The sequence below is a fragment of the Emydura macquarii genome, unplaced genomic scaffold, assembly GCF_026122565.2.
Source record: "Emydura macquarii macquarii isolate MOO-44397 ecotype Brisbane River unplaced genomic scaffold, CSIRO-AGI_Emac_v2 contig_2681, whole genome shotgun sequence".
NCBI classification, from domain to species: Eukaryota; Metazoa; Chordata; order Testudines; family Chelidae; genus Emydura; species Emydura macquarii.
Window position 1 is genome coordinate 2,718,389 of NW_027132818.1, and position 24,470 is coordinate 2,742,858.

The 24,470-nt window shown below is 40.6% G+C and overlaps 1 protein-coding gene across 3 annotated transcripts in view; it reads right to left on the minus strand.

The window, feature by feature from the left end:
- Positions 1 to 3,949, minus strand: part of EVA1C (eva-1 homolog C) — a 64,002-nt gene extending 60,053 nt beyond the window's left edge. For 2 of the 3 annotated variants that reach the window (XM_067565650.1, XM_067565649.1), the window contains exon 1: positions 3,654 to 3,949. In XM_067565650.1, coding sequence (XP_067421751.1) covers positions 3,654 to 3,780 — 127 coding nt within the window. In that variant the 5' untranslated portion in view covers positions 3,781 to 3,949. The remainder of the gene's footprint in view (positions 1 to 3,653) is intronic. The other variant, XM_067565651.1, reaches the window with a different exon arrangement.
- Between the last annotated feature and the right edge of the window lie 20,521 nt (positions 3,950 to 24,470).

The window sequence follows — 24,470 nt, forward strand, 5'->3', positions numbered from 1 at the left end:
CCCTGTCACAAGGGGAAACCGATAAAAGTCAAACGGGGTTTTTTTTGTTTGTTTGTTTTTTAAAAGCAACTCCTACCCTCCCTGTTTTGCCCAAAATGTCATTGTTCTTTGGTATATCTTTCCATTATATAAGCCCAGCTCTATGCTTCAAACATAATCACCTTTGCAAACAAGGAGAGAACTAGGTCCTGTGACTACTACAAAGGATTGAACAATTTCCAGGTTAGTACTGACAGCACAATTTAATGCATTTAAAAAGGGAACAAGAAAGGGTAAATGTACTATTGTTTCATGCAGGCTTTCACAGCAGGCTGGGAAGTGATTAGAGGAAACCATCAGAAATCCAGGAGAAGAAGAAGAGAGAGACAGCTCAGTTTGGGGTTGCTGAAGTAGAGATCTGATGCTAGAATCACATAGAGCGAAAAAATCAGTGAACCAAGAAAGTATGCCAGCTGATAATCTTAGTATAAAAGCTCAAGATCTGTGAAGAGGAGAAAAATCTTAAGCAACTTTCCTTCCAACTCCATGTGCATCACTAATTTCTCTCTACTGTATTCTACTATACAGAAAACTTAAATGATCCCTTGACTCTTTCAGTTTCTTTTGCTTTGATATGGTTTTCACAAGGAAATGTGCACCATACCGCATGGAGATTTTGCTGTTAGATTCAACTTTAGAATTGTCCCTTCTCCAAAAAGTGAACATGCATGTGGACTTTAAAACAATGAGAGCCAGCTCCTCAGCTGATGTAAATCAGAACAGCTTCTTTTAAAATGTATCCCTGAGAGAGGATGTTTTGTTTATTACCAGTCTTTGTGGCAATAGTGTACTATCTCTTTAAAAGAGGCAGATTTGTTTTCACATAAACTCAGCAAGGCTTATGAAATTCAACCGTGTGCTTTTGTTGAGGAAGGAAGAGAAAGTATAAGGAAAGTCAACAACTTTAGAATCTCAGAATTTAGAATGCTTGTGTTTGCTGTTGTATAGCCTGCAACTCCTTAACAGGTATATTAGTTTTAAGCAGACTCAGGATGGTATTTAAAGGTTTCATCTTACTTCTTGAGGATTTTCTGACAGCTTTTGGCCTGTACTACTGTTGTAAGTTTCACTAGTTCGGAAGTAGTTAAATACCTGCTTGGATTGTTCTGGATAGCTTTATTTTTTTTCTTAAAGAGATCAGTAACATTTTGATTTTTTTTCTTGATCACTACAGATTACATCCCTGCATTAAGAAGAAATGTGAACAGATTGTAAGGTCTAGAAATTTCACTAGTTCCTGCTGGCAACAGGTTGGAATTTAAGAGTCTCTTCAACATTTTACTTACATAGTTGTTTCTAGGGCACATTTTTAATGCTGGATTCTGGGTTTAGGTGGGGAATTGTCTTGGTTCATTTCATTTATTTGGATAGTTCTATGAACACATAAGTACTTTTGAGATTTATCTTGGATTTCCTTATCTAAATAACTTTATTTCAAATTTAAATAGTCTTTTGTGAGAGGATCTAGGGATATTTTTGAACTCAGTTGCTATTAGAAATGGAAAATGTGAACTTCATTACTTTTTTTCTTACTTATAGACAGTTACATTAGTAACTCCAGTACTACTACCAATAACTGGGAGTCAAGCCACAAAACACCTATGAGTAAGATAACAAGTATTTAAAAGACTTTTACATGTGAAGGGAATCTAAGAGTAGTAATGCAATTTATCGAAATCTGTACTTTTGTTCTCTACAATTTAGGTATGCTTATTGAGAAATAGGATTTTCGCTTTTATTCAATTTGAAACAATAGTACAAACTATTTTTCCTACATTTGAGAAAATAAACATGCCCAGTCTCTGCACAGCCATCCACCAGCATTTTAAACAGTGTTAACATTAACTATATTAATCGTAGAATCATAGAATATTAGAGTTGGAAGGGACCTCAGGAGGTCATCTAGTCCAACCCCCTGCTCAAAGCAGGACTAACCTCAGCTATATCATCCAGCCAGGGCTTTGTCAAGCCTCAGCTTAAAAACCTCTAAGGATGGAGATTCCACCACCTCCCTAGGTAACCTATTCCAGTGCTTCACCACCCACCTAGTAAAAAACTTTTTCCTAATAATTTTTAATAATAATGTATTAATATCATTAATAATGTATTACATTTGTCCCAGTGCACTTGATTAGCTTTTGGAAAGTTACACTCTGCTTTTTAATTGTGAGGTTTGCTTTTTGCCATAGGGGCAAACATTGGCTTGCAGTTTGGTAAGATTGCAAGAACTGTATGAGGGGAATACTAAGCATATTATTAAATTTGCAAAGGCAAGCAACTGATCTTCTAAGTATTTTCATAATAACAATGAAATGTCTTATGTCATGTTACAGAAGACATGTAACAGAAATAGTAATTTTCAATAGAAAAGAAATGTTGTCCCTTCTTTCTGCTGAAAATAAGTGGCATCATCAGTACAATTTCCAAAGCTATTTAAATTTTGCATTATGAAATAGTTCCCTTGCATTATCAGGCATATGTCATTTTGATGGGGGACTGGTGTGTCCATTGGTCTCTGAACTGACCTTTTATGATCACATCACTTAGAGCCCAATCCGAAGTCCATGGAAGTCAGTGGGAGTCTTTCTATTGACTTCCGTGAACTTTGGCGCAGGTCCTTGTTCACTAGCACAGGCCAAATTGTGTTCTCACAGTTTTATTTGAAAAGAGATTGATGGTGCTTAAAGTTGCCATACTGCTTCCCATGCCACTTTCCTGGAACCACTTAACTCCCTCTTCCTATCTCCTCCTCTGTAAATAGTTCTATAGCACTAGGAGGTCTGAATCATGCTCTTTTTAACTTTTGGGAGTAGGCCTAACAGCCTGTCAAGATGGGCATGATCTTACTCAATGCTACAGGGTAATGCTATCTGATCTGGGGTGGAGAGGTAGCCAGTGTTCTCCCTTTGACTAATCTTTGCCCTGTGTCTAAATTTGGGCTTGTACAGCTAACATCTGTGCCTAATGCAGGCCCAAAGGCTAAAACTGAACTTCTAAATGTGATTTCCAAAGGAACTGTAACAGTTAGAAATTTCACTGATTCCAAAGTCATCCTTTATGACTTGAATAGCTCAAATGGAAAATGCAAATCAGACAATTTAGCCAAAGTAAAATGTCCCAGTCTTTTAATCTATCATTATATCTTTATTCCAGAGCACCCACCCTAATCCCAGCATGCACACTGGTGAGGAACCACTCCAAAATGCACCATGAGCCCCTCCCAGACAGTTACCTAACTATGAGCCCTTATGGGGCATGCACCCTCCTGATTAACTACTCCTGGACATGCACCTTAATCCTATCCACACCCCTGAAAGACCAGCCCTTGTTGGGCATTTTCCCTGCCCTAGCCCTGTGTCCATATCCCGTTGAGAGCCGGGCACCCTAATCCTGGGTATGCATCCTGCTGAGAAGCCAGTGTGGGGCACGCACTTTACTGAAGAGCCCGTCCTAGCACACCTGCTCCTGGCCATGCACCCCGCTTGCTGGGCAGGCCGGCCCGCTAACATCCCCCCCACCCCCAGTGCGTGCCCACCTGTTGCTGAGTCCGCGTCTCCTCCCAGCCCTCGGCGGGTCCTGCCTGCCCACAGCCGGGCACGGCCACGCTGCCTTACCTGAGAAGTCCGTCAGAGCCCCGATTTCCTTGGTCCCCACTAGGAACACGCAGTACAGGAGATTGAGAAGCAGCCCTGGCTCTACCTGTCTCCGGCTTGGATGCTGCCCAGCATCCCGTTCACTCATGGTGCGGGAGGGGGGGGAGGTGTCTTTGCGGCCCGGGAGAGTCACATGATGAATCCGGCCCCCAGCTGGCAGCGCATCCTCCCCAGCCAGTGCCCGTCCTTCCTGGGACCCGAGCGCGCTGCCCACAGCCCCGGCGGGGGAGGCGGGACCCGAGAGCAGAGGAGCCGCCGTGGCCGAGCCCGCGCCCCAGCGCCGTTTCCCCCAAGAGGAAGTCCCGGCAATTACTGTTCTCTGGCACGGTGCTTCGCCTGCGTGCGGGTGTGTGAGGGAAGGGAAGAGCCTTTCCCAAAGGCACGGCTACTGGCACTGGCCTCCAAAGCCACTCTGAGAGCCAGCGGGGGTCAATCCCAAAGTGCCTCCCCCCCTTTGCCTCGCTCCACCGCCCCCCCTCCTGATTAACACACATCCCTTCTTCCTCGCACGCTGAACTCAGGGCTCTCTTTGTGTGTGTGTGTGGTATACCAGTACCTGGCGTCCCCGTCGTCTGACAGCCGAGCCTCCTCAGTCACACACACGCTTCACCGCAGGTGGTACATTTCCCCCTTGGGGCTTCACCCAGATCAATCCAGCCTTCCCAGAACCTTGCCCCTGAAGTCAGACCCAAACTTTCCTTCCTTCTGGACTTTAGAGTTTTCGACTGGATCATTAGCAAAGCAGAAGCTGCCAAGTCTATTGGTCTAACCCAGTGGCTCTCCAGACTACTACAGGCCTTTCAGGAGTCTGATTTGTCTTGTGTACCCCGAGTTTCACTTCACTTCGAAACTACTTGCTTACAAAAGCAGACCTAAAAGTACTAAAGTGTCACAGCACACTATTACTGAAAAATTGCTTACTTTCCCATTTTTACATATAATTATAAAATATTGCATTTACATTTCAATGTATAGTAATATAGAGCGGTATAAAACAAGTCATTGTCTGTATGAAATTTCAGTTTGCACTGACTTTGCTAGTGCTTTTTATGTAGCCTGTTTTAAAACTAGGCAAATATCTAGATGAATTGATGTACTCCCTAAAGACCTCTGCATACCCCCAGGAGTATACATGCCCCTTGTTGAGAACCACTGGTCTAACCCAGCAGATTATTGCTTTTTAGCATGTTGTATGGGTCTCTGAGGAAAATCCAACCAATCTAGTTTTCTTCTGAGGATCAAAATTCAGGATGTGAGTTCAACTGAAGTGTATCTGTTTTAAGACACAGTATTAAAATGTGTATCAATATTAACTTTTCCCCCTAATTTCTCTCCTAATTTAGATCCTCACATCTTCTCTTAGCAAATATTTTATTGCTTCATTTCATGTCCAGATAGAGTCCCCCCCCCCCCCCATTTTGTCCCATTCAAGTTATAAATGTCCCTTGAGAAAATATTATGGGGATTGTAGTCTCTTTTGCAAGAATAAAAAACTAGTGGAAAGTAAAGGATCCAAAACATGCCCTTTCAGTGTTCTGTACGGCCTTCACATGTTCTTTCCAGTTCTTTTAAGCCCATCACTATGGAGTTGCTGAAAATGGCTTTGCATGTCTGCATCTCCTTTTAACATTATTGGGACTAATTACGTAATAATTAAGCTAGGGCGCTAGTCCCCCAGCCACTTAAAGGCTTGCCATCATGAAGGAGAATAGAAGCAATATTGGAAATATGGCAAGGAAGCATCTGCAATCAACTCCCTGCATTGGAGTTGTGTTTAGAGATAAACGTGAAAGTGAGAAGGCATGAGCTTTTAACAGTTTGTAGCTTAGTATACACAGTCAGACTACAGTTTATTTGTTAGATGATATTGGTGAGTATGTAATAGAAGATGGGACCAAACTAGTGCTGCAGATCATATTTCAGTCCAACATCTCAATCTCGGCAGGAATTTAAACCAGCTCTAGAACTGAATTTCCCAGTTCTGACATATCTCTAAAGTGGGCCAAACTGGAACATCATATCTGACCAGTTTGAACTTTGTTAGAGTTTCTATTTGGCTCTGAATACATATCCTAATTTCCACACCTCAAGGTCCATCTCTGACAGACAAATCTCTCTCTCTCTCTCTCTCTCAGACACACACACGCACACACACACAGAGCACAACAGTTGATTACCACATACATTATATTCATGCTTCCCTGATCTTGGGCAGATAAAAGCAAATTAAATTTCACATTAACCTACCTGAGGTTGTGTGCACTCCATTAATTTTTACTGAATTCACATAAATAAGATAAAATATATTAGTGCTAGCTTTGCATAACTGGCATTAATGGTGGTTGGTGCTGAAGAAACTATCTGTAACTGAACCAGTTCTCCTAGTGCATTTTGGAATTTGCCTGATTCCTTGCCTTTCTCTCAATTGACTGACTGACTGACTCAACAACCTTGTCTACACTGGGATGTTTTTCCTAAAATTTTGCAGTGGATAGCACCGGTTCAGCTCTGCTGGTGGTATCAATGAAGGAAGTGATAATACAGGCGAGGCACCAGTGGACACTGATGTTTTAAGTACTGTACCATTTTTATTCCTCTGCCTGTTGAGCCAGGTGCTTTAGTGACCATGAGTCCAATGTACAGGACACAGAAGGAGACATAAAAACCTCTAAATTACCTAAAATGGCTTTTCTATATCTAACCATTTCATATTTATATAGTTTAATACGTAGAGACCTTCCAGGGCTGGGAAGCTGGGAATCTTCCCTTTCCTATGAGATAAATCTCACATTTCTAGCATTATAAGGTTATGAATAAAAGGATCTTAAATCCACCAGTGGTTTGGTGCACCCGAGCCCTCAGGCAGATGACATTTTGGGGAGAAGATCCACATGTCTGAGGGGGGAACAAAACACTACTCTGGCAGGTTGCTTTTTAAAATGGCAGCTGTTTGAAGCTGCTAAGAGATTTGAAATATTGTAAGTAATCTCAGGGAAGATGGATAGTGGGCAGAGGGCAAGGTGAGGTAGTCAAAGGTGTATGATAACTTCACATGTTATATGGCTGTGCAGTTTATCATGTGATATCATCACCAAATGTGTTGTGGGACCTATCTGCCTATCCATCTGTCTGGATAGACAGAGAGATACACACATAAATATATAAGCCCCAGTTCAGGAAAACATCCCTATTTTGGAAAGCATTTAAGGACCTTTAAGTCAATGGGACTTAAGTTCATGCTTAAAGTTAAGTGTATTTAAGTGTCTTTCCTGAATCAGGGCCATAGTTTGTTAGTGTTTAGCTCTAATCTTTTTAGTAGGACTTCATTATTGCTATTGATTTTATGTAGAAGGAGTTTAGATACTGCAGTGGGTGGCAATATAAAACCCTAACATAGATAGTTAGAAAGTAATATTTACAGAATGTATTTTCTCCTTTCACTTCTGGTGAACCCTATGCCTATGAAAGCAGTTTTTGCCAGCTGACAAAACCCACTAGTCAGAGGGATAACACAGTTTATGTGTTCATTTACACACTTCCCAAACCCATGCTGCAGTAATCCAGATCCATCCAACAAGTGGAATGATATCAACTTTTGCTCTCCTAAGTGATTCCTTAGGAGCAGCCACACTTGAGTCCATTTATTCCTGAGGACAGAAGTGAGCATCTGAGCTGGGTACTCTGTATGCTCAGATCAGTTTACTCTCTTTTTCACTGGGGAGAACAGAAATAATTTCACTATGTCAGAAGTGTGCAAATCTTGCTGTTTGCTTGAAGTTACTATTGGAAGTCTCAAAGTGGTGAGGCAAAAAACATACCATACTATATCTACATTTTATTCATTTTCTCTGAACCTCTGCCAATTTGAAACTCATATCACAGTTTACTGTATGGAAACGCAAATAAAATTAGTGCTGTCAGTTAGAAAAGAAGCCAGTAATGTGGAATAACAGAAGAAACTTGAGTCAGTTAGTAAATATTAGGCTATTAGTAAAAAGTTCACAACCAGACAGATTTATAGCACCTGACAGTGACACCACACTTATTAATTGGAGATATTTTAATTCTAAAGTCCCTATTTTCAGGCGCATACAAGTCTTCTCCCCTCAAAAAAATTATCTTGGAGCTGAATCTTTTCATGCTTGTTCTCAGCTGCAAAAGTAAGGTTTTTTAAATGTTTAGTAAAACTCTGTTTGGTTATTTTAGAAAATTACGAGAATGAAAAACACAAGATTTTCCTACCTCTAAGGACATTTTTAAACACTTTATTTTCTTGCACTCTGACACAGATGAAATCTACAAGAGAGTTCTAACAAAGGGGCTGCCATTCTCAGCTGGGTTTCTATGCAAATCAATGTCAGACCAGTTAAAACAAAGTAAGTGCTTTAAAATAATTACTATATGGTGGTTATTTAAAATAACTTGCCCCATTTTTCCTGATTCAACCTCCATTTCTATGGAAATAAGAATAAAAGCAGTAACCAGTAACAGAGAATTCTCTCCTGTATATTTTAGCAGTGGCTATTTTCTGAATGCTACAAGTTTTATTTTTCAGATAGTGCTAAAGACTATAGGATCTAACAGGGTCTTCAAGTCTGCAGTAGATTGACTTTGAAAACAACAGGCCAAATCTTGAATGCTCTACTCAAGAAAATATCTTATTGACTTCAGTGGGAGTTGGCCCAGCGTGTTTAAAATCTTACCATCCTCCCCCCCCTTCACAGGAGTAATGATCTGACTGATGTGAGAGAAAACAAAGTTGAAAACCATTGTGTTAGATAACCTATGGTCCATGGACCTCTGAGGCTCTGCAGACTACGTTTAAGATTTCCAAAGGGGCCTGCACCTCCATTTGAAATTTTTTAGGGATCCGCAAATGAAAAAAAAGGTTGAAAGCCACTGATCTAACAAGTTCTGTGCTTTGTGGTTAAAGCAGTTCCCTGCCTTGTCAGCTTCTTGACCAGCTAATCATAACTTCCTAATGAACATGCCCATTCTGTAAGAGAGCAGAAAGACAGAACAGGATGTGCATTCATACCAGTCAGTTAAACCAACCACCTTCTCTTTTGTTTCCCTCTAAATTTCATCTTTGCTCCCTCATTGTAGGGGGCAGAAAATTCACCTCCCCACTCCCATGTCATAGGCAGCTCTCCTGTAATTGGATTTTTTTTTCTGATTGCACCCACAGCATGCGAGGCACTGTACAAACACAAAGAAAGGCACATTCGCTGTTCCAAAGAGCTTACCATCTAAAAGAACAAAACAAAACAAAAAGGAAGAAGGAAAGGGGTAAAACATAGAAAAAAAGAGAGGTCAAAGCTTTGATTGTCCATTTCTTGATAATTCAGAGCATTGATAATGTAGATCAACCCCAAATGTTCTTCAGTCCAGGCATTATGAGGCATTTCTTGTGTCATAGTACCAGTAGGTGTTCAGGAGGGATCAGAATATAGGGAGAGTATTTGCCTTGCAGACTAGCTCTGGAAGGACATCAACAGGAGCTGCTGGGGACCCCGCACATTTGAAAATCAGTTTACCTGTTGATACACATTTTGTCATTGCTTGTACATGCACGGATGCTCTCTCTCTGGACTGCAAGGGTTCAGTGATTAATTTTGAGGAGATACTCAGTTTATAAATTCAAAGTGGCTAAGGCTAAATGACAATTTAATATTATACCATTAAAAAAAGTGGCGAGATTTCCGTACTCGGGTAAGCTACTTTTTCCCCTGTTCCTTTGTAACCCAGCTACTGTGCTGAAGATGACAGTGAGCAGAGGGTCTTATTCTATTAATTACAAATTGCTTCAATTTATACCTTTCCCTGTTCTTCCCTGTTTGTTCATTTGCCTGCTGGTCTCTTGTCATTTTCCTCTCCTGTCCTGGTCTTCCCCCTAGTTTGTGTTTTCTGTGCAAGCAGCCCAATTCCCAAACTATTCTGAGTCCTGGCTTGAAACCCTGGGCCTAACACTAATGCATGTCCACTGCTGCTGACACCACAGCCAGCTTGGTTCCCTTGATATTGATATGGCTCGAGTGTGACAACGAGGAAGATAAACCTGCATAAGTCATGTTATAAAATGTAGGTTTTTTTAGCTATTTAGAAAAGTGCTGCTCCATTTAAAACACCTAAAGACTGATTTTTACGTAAATTGCTGCAGCTGCTAATCCTTGTCAATATCAGAAGGCCCAGCCTGGCTGCATTGGGGAAGCAGTGGAAACACACTAAGGTGGTACTCTCAGGCTGGCACTCCCAAAGGGTGACATTTACCCCAATTCCAGGGTCCACATAAGGTCTTATGCACTTTTAAGCCCTGTGTCAAGGCCAATGTGTTCAGAAATGATTTCTAAGGGGGAGGGCTAAAATCATCTCAGGCATGATCCTCAGACGTGCTGAGCACCTACAGCTCTCTGGGAATTGTAGGTGCTCAGTACCTCTGAAAATCTGCATCTAGGGGACTGATGGTGGGCATCCAAAATTAGTGGGCACTTTTAAAAAAGTCAGCTTTAACACACCCGTACATGCCCTCCCCCCAGTCTCTGCCCATGCCCAAAAGAGCAGGTGGGAGTGGTGAAAAGAGGATAGTGTGGTGTGAGTGGACAAAGACAGTGATGAAGGAACAAGAGGACGGTAAAGGAAAAGGAGGTCTGGGTTGAAAACCACTCTGACAGTTAACAGGACCTGCCTTGCCCCCTTTGTCAATGACTGCAGCAGCTTCTCAGGGGAAAGATTAGCTGAATTAAAACTATTTTGACTAATATATTTTATAAAATGTCACTTTTAGTAGCAGAAATGTTGTAAAATTGTGCAGTGATCTCGTGGCAAGGGTTTATAATTGTGATATAAAATGAACTTTTCTTGGGAGATAGTGTAATTATGTGGGGTTTGAGCCCTCCTAAGACAATTGTAAACTTATAGGTAAAGTTGAGTCTCTCGTGTCATCCAAAATACCTTAAAATAATGTTATTTATCTTCCACATTACATACCACTAAAGCTTTTTTTAATTAAAAATATTTTTTTGAAAATATACTTTCAATTAACTTACACTATAACATTATGGTTGGATTAAGGTTGTTGCCATCCAGAAGAGGGCATTAGCACCAGCTGTTTTGCTGAAGGACTGAACAATATAACTTTGAGTAATATCTGGTCTGCTGCTTTGAATCCTGAATAAAACTGCTAAATATTTTATAAAAACAACAGAAAGAGAGGCACCCAAGATCTCTGGAGGGTGTGTGTGTGTGTTTCTAGTGATATTATCAATTCCAACTCTAATATTCTATGATTCTATGATGAGAGTAGAGTTTGAATGAAGGTAATCATGAGGAATGAAGGATGCCACTTTAGGCTTGTTTTTCTAAGTTCCTTTTTAAAAAAACACATAGATCTAATATATTTCAATTTCTTATTCCCCTTCATATTTCCCTTTCTTTTCCCATCACAAACTTTTCCTTTTTTCCTCCTCTTTTCTTTTTTCCTCTTCTCATTCCACCTTCCCCAACAACCATTTTTCAAAATGTTGCCAGGCTGTCTTCTGTTGAAGTTAACCCATCTCCATCCTAAAACTAAATTTCACTGAAGTAGCTTTTGACATTACCCTCTTCTCGACCAAATATTTATTTGTTTGGAATTGTCTAAGGATGACACAACTGGCACAGAAATAAAAAAATATTAATGGCTTTTGGTTCTAATTAGTTACTTTTAAATATATATAAAAAAAATTTGGACAGAAATATAACTTAATTTTTGTTTTTGGTACAATCATAATGTAATATCATGTCTTCTATATATCCCAACCCTGTTTCAGCTCCCTATGGTTTATATCTACAATATATTGAAGCAGATCTTCCTGTAAAATAGGAGAGCAATAACAAAAGCTCGCTTAGTAAAAGCGAGAGCAACCGAGAGAGAATGTCAATGTGAGAGAAATAGAAATATATCCCTACATGTGGTATGATCAAAAATAATAAATGCATAGTACTAGAAAGTTAATAATTATCTAAGAACAAATGTCTTATACAAAAAGGCCAAAGCTGCATAGTTATAGTCTATAAACAAACAGTACTATACTTTGACAACCATTGTATAGAATCATAAACCTTGCTCACTTCATTTACACAGGTAGTCCACACGAAGTCTAAGACTGAACATGATAAGCAACATTTGGCTACATCTCTACTAAATATTAAGTTACTAAGGAGATCAGCATGAATTATGTTACTTATCCCATGTACCAAACTCTCATGATTTCCACCTTCTTTAAGACTTAAGAAATAGGAAGCTCTTTCTTACATTTTTTTGTATTGTTTCAATTAAAGGATAACGTTGTTTCTGTACATTGCATCCTAGCATCTATAATAAACCCTTTGGGCCTACTCCTGTAGTCCTTAGACAGTCATAACTCCTACTGACTAAGCCACAGAGCCTTCAAATAAATATATACTAAAGTTTAAGAACTGGAAGTTAGTGGGATTTACTGACATGTTTGGAGCTAACCACAAGCCTAAGCATTTGCACGGTTGGGGCCTTAAACGGAGTTTTGACTACTTCAGCACTGCAAGATCAGGCTCTTAATCATCACTTAAAAACCAGAATACTGGAAGAAGGTTACAACTACTTTAGTAAAAATCTTAGTCTTGTACCACTGAAGTCAATGGGACTTCAATCAACTTCAGCTGGAGCAAGCTTGGGACCCATGTGGAACAAAGAAATATAAATACTGTCATTTTACTTAAGGTATTTCTGAAGCATATATATATATGTATAATCAAGTCTGCAGGGGGATGGGAAACTGAGTAGAGAAGCAAAGAGTGAGTTGAATCTTATTTATAAATAAGCCTATAGTCTATATTTCTATATTCTAACATACTGTAGCCATAGTAGGAATTCACAAAGCCTCCCTTTGAAGTGATTTTGTGTTCTGAACACCATGCACGCATGATAATTTAACCTTTTCAATCTTAATAAATCTCAAGGAAAAAGGTTTGCCATTAAAGAGATTAAAATTTGTGTCAAAATGGCAAAAGGCTCCCCTGGATGTATTTTTTTGGGGGTAATCTATTGCTTTTAATTATATTTAATCCTGCTGATGTACTGTGGAAGGAACTATAACTATAACTATTGTGTACATGACAATATGTTGTTTACATGTGTTAAGATTCTTAATAGAATACTTTAATAATAAAGGTAATAAAGAGCATTACTACCAAGTACACACTGCCCATTTTTTAGATTAACTGTGGAAGAAGGAATGTTGAAAGGGGTATTCCTAACTGATTCACAGTATGAATGAACCAAATAATCCTTCACAGACTTTTCAGGATTGTAAAATCATATCTTTTAACACGGGTTTCTAAAGTTGCGTGCAGTATCCCAAGTTTTTAATGTGGTATGGTGGCTATTTTTAAGCAATGAACACTTATGGCCTTGCAGAGTTATATTCTGGAAACTGTGTAGTTCTGCCGCTGTGTTTGCTTTTATAAAATGTCTAGGACACAAGCTGTAAAGATGTTCCTTTGTGTTCAGACTGAATCTGGATTATTTTAAAAAATTAACATTAAATTTACTAATGTTATTATTTATTATATTACCTTAATGTCCAGGAGCCACAGTCATGGGCCAGGACTCCATTGTGTTAGGTGCTGTACAAATACATAAAAAAGGTGATCCCTGTCCCAAAGAGTTTATAGCCTAAGTATAAAACAAGAGATAACAGATTGATTCAGACAGTTAGATAGGGGAGTACAAGGAAACAATGAGACAATATTAGTCAGTATGATCAGCAGCAGTATTTGAATCTAGAACACTTCCAGCAAATTGCAACAAAGTTTTAAGGGTGCATCCTTACCTGTATTCCTTCATAACAGACAATAGTACATTTTTTTACCATCAGATATTGTATGTTTCTTTATCCTGGACATATGCTGATTGCTCCCTGGATCTTTTGTTCTCTCCCCTGCAAAGTTTCCAAGCTCCCAACCCTAGCAGTTCAAAAATCATCTTTGGGTGGTAACCTAGCATTGGAAATGTCAGATGCTGCCCTTGCACCCCCCAAACCTCTCCAAAAAAAAAAGTGGAGGGTGAGGAGAAATTAAAATGGATGATCTCCTATTTTTCTAAGGTGCTCAGTAGCTTTTATATCCCTTAAAGTAACATTTGGTGTATATATGTAGTGTGCCTACTAATAGGTTGTATGAACAGAGCCTGAACAAAAGTTGTCTTCAGACAAAAGTGAAGCACTTACTTATGAGTCAGAAGAAGTCTTTTTTGCGAAGAGTGACATGCTACCACATACTCTTGTATAGTGTATAACCCTGGGGGGGAAGCATTGTTTGGAAGAATCTAATTTGTACTGCTAACATTGTTTAACTTAATTATTCTGTAAAGAAACAAAATATAAGAATTCTACATTTATCTTGCAAAATTATTATTCCAGACTCCCAGCTACGAGTTCATTCCTTCAGACTGCTTTGCTTCATGCTGGGGTAATCTATAGTCCCATGCTCTTCTGAAACCAAGACAAAACCCTGGTTTCAGTATGATTCTGGGAAACGAAGAAATCTAGTCACCCTAAATATGATGTTTCCCACATTTGACAAGTTCTAAGAACACCACTGTCTTCTTAAAATAGTTGTAGGTATAGAAAAGTAATATTTTTGCTATATGCATATATTAATTTAGAAAGTTATTTAATCAGCTTCAAGCCTAAGAAATGCTGTGAGAAAGAAAAGAAAGGGGGGTTAATAGATAAAGAAGAAGTTTTGAAGGCCAACAGACATCAAGTGCCTGGATACAGATAAAGGGCAAACCACAAGATGAAGAAACCAAGGTCTACCCCCTTCCTGCTTTTGCTAAGGTTATGTGCCAACTTAGCTAATTAACGGGCCCAGTAGTTGGGAGTTCCCTAATTAAACAAGTTAAAAAAGGTCAAAAAGGCACCTTAAAGACGCATGCGTAATGAGGTGTTAGAATATTATCGCACACCCTGCATAGAAAATTGGTTCATTAGCATGAACATGGAATGATGTTTGTAAAAAACCCATGTATGTAGTAGGCGGTCGGGAAAGGTGTAAACCTTTTAGTACCCAGCCAATGGGGAACGAAGGGAGGGATTCTTTCGGCCGGGATAGGAAATATATACTGTTGAATAATAAAGGAGGGGCGCGCTCCTTTCAGATATTTTTCTGGAGTTGTGCCCAGCTTTGCAAACCTGTTAAAGAAATAAAAAGTACTTTTCTTGTTTTACTCTTTACCCGTATCCGATGTTCTTTTATTAAAACCTTTTTAGTCAAAGGTATTTCTTACAGTTTTGGGGCTCGTCCGGGATTCGAACCAGCCTCCAGAGACGGTCACCCGACTATAGTCTTGGAAGACGCGTCCTGTTGAATTCAACAGTCCTAGGCTTATCTCGGGGACGACGCCTCTGCCACGGCTGAAGGAATCCGATGAGAACCGGGTCGGGTAAAGACTAATTGTAAAGGATACAAGGCCGTAGAGGGCCTAAAGGATACAAGGCCGTAGAGGGCCATAAGAAAAAGGAGCGCGCCAAGACCAGGCAACTCTGTGCACGGATCAAGGTAAGAAAGACAAAAAGGGGTTTGTCGTTTGAGTATTACCTTGTTGGTCGAGTGGGTAGATGGTCTAAGGAGGTGTTGTGTGAGACGTCCATAAGGGGACGAAGTGAGTGTGGAGACCTGAACCGCAGTTCCATACCTCCGCGAGGAGATTGGTCGGTGACGGTCGAAGCGTGTGATAGATACTTACACATACGAAAATAAGACTCCTAAAGAGACCTCTACCATGGGAAGGGAGAGAAATACTGAGTGGCAGGTTTCTCTAAAGTACTGAGTGGCAGTCAGACTTCTCTTATGTGGTATAATAAGTGTGTTAAAAGGATCCTGAAAACTGTTTGTAATTAGGTGCTTCCTTAAGTATTTCAGGAGAGAGAGAGGAGATTTTTTTTTTTTTTTTTTTTTCTCTGTTTCTCTCTCCTCTCTCTCTCTCTCTCCGTTTCTCTTAAAAACCTTTGAGAAAGGGGGAGGGAGTGGGTAAACATAATGGGAAATTGTAAAAAATAAGGATCGGGCCCTTAAGCATTTTGGTTCGAACAACATGGTTTATGGCCAAAAGGAGAAAGGGGGGCCAAAGATAAAATGCAGACAGGGTGAAAACTCTAAAGAAAGATTGCATGAATCCTGGGTAAGGAGTCTAAAGGACTCCAAAAAAAGAAAAATTGAAAATTATTAGGACAGCCTGGGGAATAGTAACTTCATTAATGCACCCTCTTTGTTAATAGATTAATCAGGTCTTTATGTGTCTTGTCTTATTGATGGGAAACCAGTAAAATGTTTTATAGACACTTCCCAGACACTGGAGTCAGCAGATCCACCTTAAAAGTTTAGGAGTTTTCTCTATTCCCTTATCAAGGAAGAATGTAAACCAATTAATGCCGCATCTGGTGTCTAAATCACTATCTGTTTCTTTGAGAAAGATTTATTCTGTAAAATTTGATTGTATTATTTATTGTTTACCAGATGGGATTAATTTGTTGTTTACCTTATGAAAATGAAAATTCTGTTTTGGCTGTATTTCTTGAACAAGGACAGGATCCTGAAATATCCAGCATACAAAAGGAATACGTCCTGTGATTATATCTCTCCTTGAACAAGAAATTATTGTGCCTACTTGAATTCTCTGTGATACCCCAATTTTTCCTGTTAGGAAACCTGGAAAAATATTTATTGCTTTGTAAGATTGTGTGGGGATAACAGTAAGCATGCTATTGTTGTTGTGAATATCGGGGGTGCACACCCAAGGAAACTTTGTTAGTTTCAACATGCAAGAAGTCTGTGGGGGGGCTGTTGAAATCCCTGTTTGTCAGTTTCAGCAGCGCAAGCAAAAGTGCTTGCCTGTTAAATCCCCTGCTTGTAAATTTCAACAATGCAGGAGCCTGCCTCCCTAGTGTAAAACTTAAAATCAGGCTTGGTGGCTGTCTCAGCCAAAAGCACATTAGAAATCCACTGTGCAATTAACAAAGTATTCTTGCAGCCTTAAAAATAGGCTGCACCACTATAGTTGTCACATTTAAATGAGTTTGGGAAGCCGGGTGACAAAGTAAAGGTTCAGGAACCTATGGTAAAAGATAAATGGACGGGTATGTGTAAAAGACAGTTTGATGCGGTGGTCTGGTCAGACGAAAGAAAAAGCTCAGCATGTTCATAAGTGTACTCCTCTCAGTACAGAGGAAATAAGGGGTTTATTAAAAATCTCTCAGATATAAAACAAAGACCCAAACTTAATGTTTTGAAAATAAATACCTGTGTAGGACAAAATAAGCCTGCTGCCAAAAATTGTAAGCAAAAGCGGAAAAGAAGTAAAAGATTAACCCTATAGAAGCTGGAGGAAATAAAACAGTTAAAAGTTGTAAAATTGAAAAAAAAAAAAAAAAAAAAAAAAAGAGTAAAAGTAAATTCTTGGTTTCATTGCAGCCATTCTGAGGGAGAAAGGGCCCTTCTCCTAAAGGAATGGTCTGTAAATAAACCTGACTAAAGTGACTTAAATATAAATTATTTAGTTTAAATCAGAGTATGAAGGGGTGGTGGATATTGGAAGTAAGGTGGAATTGTAAATAAATAGATAAATAGATAAATAAATAAATAAATAAAGGATTGAAACGGAAATTGGACGAAGTAAGGAAGGCTCGGAAAGGATATGTCAAAAGGGATGAGGAAAGTATAAGCAAAAGCAAAAGGCTAAGTTAATGGTTCAAATCATTCAAAAGGTTAGGCAGCCAATGAAAGGAAGAGGGATAAGAGAAAGAGGTGAAGGGGGGTATAAGAGCCGAGGAAGAGGGAGAGGTCAGGTAGTTAACCGGGACAGGTTCAGGCTTGGACCAAATCAATGTGCCTGGTGCAAGGAGGAAGGACACTGGAAAAGGGAATGTCCAAAACAAAAGGGGGAGGAAGAAATAGGAAACCTGATGCTGTTTGAAGAATAGGGAAGCACAGCTATAGACTGGGAACCGACGAGCTGGGCAGCAGCTCTGCAAAAGAGGACCTGCGGGTAACGGTGGCTATAAGTCAGCAGTGTGCCCTGGTTGTCAAGAAGGCTAATGGCATATTGGGCTGCATTAGGAGGGGCATTGCCAGCAGGTCACGGGAAGTGATTATTCCCCTCTATTTGGCATTGGTGAGGCCGCATTTAGAGTATTGTGTCCAGTTTTGGGCCCCCCACTACAAAAAGGATGTGGACAATTTGGAGAGAGTGCAGCGGAGGGCTATCAAAATGATTAGGGGGCTGGAGCACAGGACTTATGAGGAGAGGCTGAGGGAACTGGGCTTGTTTAGTCTGCAAAAGAGAAGAGTGAGGGGGGATTTGATAGCGGTTTTTAACTACCTGGAAGGGGGTTCCAGGGAGGATGGGGCTAGGCTGTTCTCGGTGGTGGCAGATGACAGAACAAGGAGCAAGTGTCGCAAGTTGCAGGGCGTAAGGTCTAGGTTGGACATTAGGAAAAAGTTTTTTTTTTACTAGGAGGGTGGTGAAGCATTGGAATGGGTTACCTAGGAAGGTGGTGGAATCTCCATCCTTAGAGGTTTTTAGGCTTGACAAAGCCCTGGTTGGGATGATATAGCTGAGGTTAGTCCTGCTTTGAGCAGGGGGTTGGACTAGGTGACCTCCTGAGGTCCCTTCCAACTCTAATATTCTATGATTCTATAAAGTCAGGGTTTTTGTTTTTTGGACCAGCTTTCCAGGAACCCTTGATAACTCTGAAGGTTGGTCCGTATGGAGAAGAGGTGGATTTTTTGGTTGATTCTGGGGCTACGTGGTCTACTTTAAATTATTTACCTCAGGGAGTGAAAATTGGAAAGGGAACTATACAAGCACAAGGAATTGGAGGACATGTAATACAATCCCCAATTTGTGAACCTATTTTAGTGCAAATAAAAGAGGAAGGAGGCCCTAAGGTTTGGTGTGACTTTGTGTATATAAAAGGAAATGTAAATTTGTTGGGCAGGGATTTAATTGGATCCCTGGGATTAACCATTAAAGAAGTCCAAGGATGGGTGGAAGTAAAACTGATGCAATTGATCAAAGAAAAAAGTAAATCAGTATGGCTAACTAAAGGACTAGCTAGAGAAGTGTTGTCCTATTTACATGAGGGAAGTTATTGGGGGATAAAAGGAATGGTGCAAGCCCATTTAAATAGATATTGCACTATTGGAATTTATGCCATTGCTAAGCATATAGTAATGGGATGTATACCCTGCCAAAAGTAAATCAGTCTCGAAAAATAATGAACACTGTGGGTGGAAGGGAATTGGCAGTGAGACCGTTTCAATTTGTTCAAGTGGATTTTACAGAATTTCCCTGGTCAGGAAAGATGAAGTATTGCTTGGTATTGGTAAATCACCTAACGGGGTGGATCAAGGCCTACCCTACCGTGTCTGCAACGGCAGGAACGGTGTCTAAAATTTTGTTGGAACAAATAATACCCCGTTTTGGAATGGTCCAAGCAGTGGACAGTGACTGTGGAACACATTTCACTGGCCAAGTACTCCAGAGAGTGAGTCAAGCTCTGGGAATAGAATGGAAATTACATACTCCATGGCATCCCCAGAGTTCAGGAAAGTTGAAAGAGCAAACAGAAAACTTAAAATTGCTCTAAAGAAACTGATTTTGGAAACCCATTTACCATGGACTAAGGTCCTTCCCTTGGCCTTACTGAGACTCAGGACAGCACCCAGGCAGGACATTGGGCTGTCTCCTTTTGAGTTGTTATATGGAATGCCTATGTATAAATTTTTAAAAGGTAAAGGAACTCAGTTAATCAAAGACCAGGCTGCAAAAAGTTTTGTTATACAGATACTGTCGCAGTTGTCTTCTCTCCGACAGGAAGCCTTGATACCACAAACTCCTCCCTTGGAATTTCCAGTCCATAAACTCGCACCCGGACAGTGGGTATTGGTGAAGGTGTGGAAGGAAGAGTCCCTGAAACCAGCTTGGGAGGGGCCTTATCTAGTATTACTAACCACCGAAAGCTCCATCCGGACAGCTGAGAGAGGGTGGACTCACCACACCAGAGTTAAAAGTGTTCCAGCACCTGAGGAGCCTGAAGAAAAGTGGACTGCCAAACCAAAGGGAGATCTGAAACTAATTTTGCAAAAGAAAAAGCCTCATGTGTAAATTCTGTGACTGCCTGTGTGGATGCTGTTGTTGTTCTCATTGTTATGAGTGTGGGGCCATACATAGCCCCTGCCACTATGTCTATGGCAATTGTCAGGGTACACGGAAGGTGGACCTGGCCAGTGTTAAAGTGGATCCTCCTTTTGACCCTGCTGAATGGGGTGAGTGGGAGGAATCAGACTCAGAGAAATCAGAATTGTGAATCATGCATTGTCATCACCAGGCAAGGAGCACAAATAAGTCACACACTTATCTATCACACATTCTATTCATGTACAGGAATAATAACTAGCTGCACAAATAATGGTGCCACATATTCCTATTGTGAAAAAGAAAAGAAATGTTTTAACCCAAAGACCACACCTAGAATGGAATATACGGCAACATTATGGAGGTCACCTGATAACAAACAAATAGTCCAAAATACAACAACCCTAGACACGACAAAAGTGGTTCTTTTACAGTTTGACATGTGTAAAGCACTTCAAAATTGTGGCTCACTCGAGAAGGAGCGACAATATGGGTCATATCACAAAGTTCTGTGCTTAAGTGAAACCCGTTGTTGGGATGAACAGTCTATTACCTCTGCTACTTGGCAGAACCAGTCTCCCAGTGCAAAAGTAACCATACATAGAAAAAGAGGATTGCCAACCTGCCAAAGTGGCAGCTGTAACCCCATGGAACTACGAATTAAGGTTGACACAGAAACAACATTTCCCCACTCTTATTCTATTGGAATGCGGATTTTAAACCCTGGGTTGCAGACCTCAGGGATAGTGACTATGGGGAATACATTTCGTATACATATAACTGCTCAAACCCTGCCTGAAACAGAAGTCAGATCTGTTTTTCATTCCTACTATAGGGAAATGGAAAAAGACATCCCAATCCCAATAGTAGTTAAAAATATGTTTGTAAATCTTGCTGAAAAAGTGGCACAAACCTTAGGGGTTCAAAATTGTTATGTATGTGGAGGAACCAATATGGGAAAGCAATGGCCTTGGGAAGCTAAAGAAATAAATTATTCTATAGCCAATGTAACTTGGACTACCAGAATGGAGGGAAAATGGGTATTGTCCACTAATTTAGTGGCAAGACTCTGTTGGTCTAGAGAGGGGGAAACTTTTACAGAAAATGTAGGACACTTAAGATGTGAATCTGCCTATCAGTATAATGAAACCATCCGTAGCACTGAATGGTGGTCAAATGGGCTAAGACAGCAGATTAATCTCACTGGGACTAAGTTTGAGAAATGGATCTCTCAGTTAGGTACTCAAACCACTTCTCCTTGGGAGGCCCCGAAAAACATGTATTGGTTATGTGGAACTTTTGCTTATGCAAAGTTACCCCCAAAATGGAAAGGGTCCTGTGCATTAGGATATATAAAACCAAGTTTTTTCTTGTTACCCATAGAAACGGGTAACCGTTTGGGTGTTCCAGTATATGGGGATCTCAATTCACGAAAAAAAAAAAAAGGGGCTCTCATAAGTACTGCAAACATTAAGATAGGAGATTGGAAAGATGATGAGTGGCCTCCAAGTCGAATCATCCAATATTATGGACCTGCCACTTGGGCCGAGGATGGTATGTATGGATATAGAACCCCAATATATTTGTTAAACAGGCTCATTCGATTACAAGCTGTAATAGAATTATTAACAAATGACACGGCTATTGCTTTAAACTTAATGGCCAAACAAAACACTCAGATGCGAACAGCAATTTATCAAAATCGCCTAGCATTAGACTATTTGTTGGCCCAAGAAGGAGGAGTATGTGGGAAGTTTAATCTGACCAACTGCTGCATTCAAATTGATGATCAAGGAAAAGCAATTGAGGAAATTACAAATAGAATGGTCAAACTTGCTCATGTCTCAGTGCAAAAATGGACTGGGGCGTTTGAAGAGGGAGGTTGGTTTAGATCCATTTTTGGGGACTGGAAAAAAAAAAAAAAAAAAAAAAAAAAAACTCTTTGTAATAATTTTGGCTTTGGGGGGATTGTTATTTATTCCTTGCTTGATACCTCTCATACAAAGATTGGTGATATCAAGTGTAAAAGGAATGACTTTGGTAACTACTCCCACCATTAAAAATTGTGACACCACTGATTTGCTGGTAATGTCAATAAAACCCACCACCCCAGTGGTATTTTCAAATGAAATTGATGAAGAACTGGAGCAAATGATCAGTAAATTCAAAAATTGAACAACATATTTTATTTTAGGATAAAAAGAAAAAGGGAGGACTGAAAGAGTTAAAAGTCTAAAAGAAATAAAATAGTTGTAGGTATAGAAAAGTAATATTTTTGCTATATGCATATATTTAGAAAGTTATTTAATCAGCTTCAAGCCTAAGAAATGTGTAAGAAAGAAAAGAAAGGGGGGCTAATAGATAAAGAAGAAGTTGAAGGCCAAGCAGACATCAAGTGCCTGGATACAGATAAAGGGCAAACCATAAGATGAAGAAACTAAGGTCACCCCCTTCCTGCTTTTGCTAAGGTTATGTGCCAACTTAGCTAATTAACGGGCCCAGTAGTTGGGAGAAAAAAACCCCTAATTAAACAATCCTGTTAGAAAAGGTCAAAAAGGCACCCTAAAGACGCATGCGTAATGAGGTGTTAGAATATTATCGCACACCCTGCATAGAAAATTGGTTCATTAGCATGAACATGGAATGATGTTTGTATAAAAAAACCATGTATGTAGTAGGCGGTCGGGAAAGGTGTAAACCTTTTAGTACCCAGCCAATGGGGAACGAAGGGAGGGATTCTTTCGGCCGGGATAGGAAATATATACTGCTGAATAATAAAGGAGGGGCGCGCTCCTTTCAGATATTTTTCTGGAGTTGTGCCCAGCTTTGCAAACCTGTTAAAGAAATAAAAAGTACTTTTCTTGTTTTACTCTTTACCCGTATCCGATGTTCTTTTATTTTAAAACCTTTTTAGTCAAAGGTATTTTGTTAAACTTTTGAATACCTTATTTTTTATTGACTTTGCAGCCTAGGCGGCTGGTGGCTCTGGGATCTGCCTCTGGTGGCTTGAGGCTGCAGGGTCTCCCCGCTGCCTGCTCTAGCTGAGAGCTGTGGGGCCACCCACCGTGGCTGGAAGCTGTGGGGGCGGTGGCTAGGAGCTGCGTGGGCTACCACCTGCAGTGGCTTGGGGCTCTGGGGTCTGCTCGCAGTGACTGGGGGCTCTTGGTCCACCTGTCATGGCTGAGAGTTGCAGGGTCCCCTGCTGCCCGCAGTAGCTGATAGCTCCAGCCCGCTGCCTGGAGGCTGAGGCGGAAAATGTCATGGAGGTTCGTGACATGATCTTATCCTTACACATACAGAATACCTGAAACATTTTACTTCAAACATTCTATTTTCCCTTTTGTCGCTAACAACAAAAACAGCATCCTGAGCCCATTACCGCCCTCTCCCTCCCCCCAGGCCTGCCCCTAAAACTGGCCCAGCCTAAATCCTTTCAGTCTCTTTAGAGACTCACATGCTACGGTGATGAGGGTTATTAAAATAGGCAGATATTTACAGGACAGTGACAGATGGAATATGCCCCCCTCAGTTCTTTAATGGTTGTACTTATGAGTAAGAGAGGTTCCAACTCTCTGATTTAGGGCCTTGTTCTGTTACCCTTACTCCTGCTGAATTTTCCAGCTGAAATTAGTGGGTCTCCTTGAGGAATAAGGCAGTACTCGGCATGACTAAGGGTGGTAGTATAAGGCCTGCCTTTAGGGATCAAGGTTAAAGCAGCCTGTACAAAATGTCTCTCTTATGAAATACCAGACACACACTTTTGCAATAACTAAGGCCTACTTAACTTGCCATATTGCAGAAATTGCAGATTCCACACTACTAGGCTTCCACTGCAATTTTGTGTGCAATTTCCCTGCTGTGTGAGGGGCTGACAGTGGACACTGTTAGCTGTCAGCCTGGGCCCCTGTGCTCAGCCCCTGGAGGCCGACAGTGGAAAATCACAGAAAAGTAAGTAAATGGACTTTATTACAGCAAATAAGGTCCATTATTACTTTTCCACAATTTTCCATGGCTTGTCCATAACTCAGTTGCAATTTAGTGACAATCATTCTAAAATTCAACTAGGGCCTTAGCAGTAACCTTTCCTACAAGGATGACCCAGCACATCTCACTAAAAAAGAATGAAACAAACAGACACCCACTGAATTCCACTGATATTTTTTTTTTTTTTTTTTTTTTTTTGATTAGCCAATACCCAGAGAGCAGGAAGGATCTGTAGGGAATTTCCCTCGTCTCAGAGGCTGTGCCTGCTTCTGGGGAACCTTTTCTAAAACTTCCTGCAATTGCTTACACTGGTGTCAGCAATGGTGGGAGCCTTAGGGAGGCCAGTCCACTGGTGTTTTAACATCATGCCTGTCAATGAGAGCTGCTCCCAGCAAGGGGAGAGGAGAGGAGGACACATTAGGGTTCCCCTTGCTGTGAGGCTGGTGGAGCAGACACAGATGGCCTAAGCTGCAGCCTAATTCCCTGCCTCCTCCAGGCCTAGGTAGATAGATGTGCTCAGCTGCGGGTGGAATGGGGAGCTGGGGTGTGAACAAGTCTCATAGCTAGAGGGGGGTTGGGCC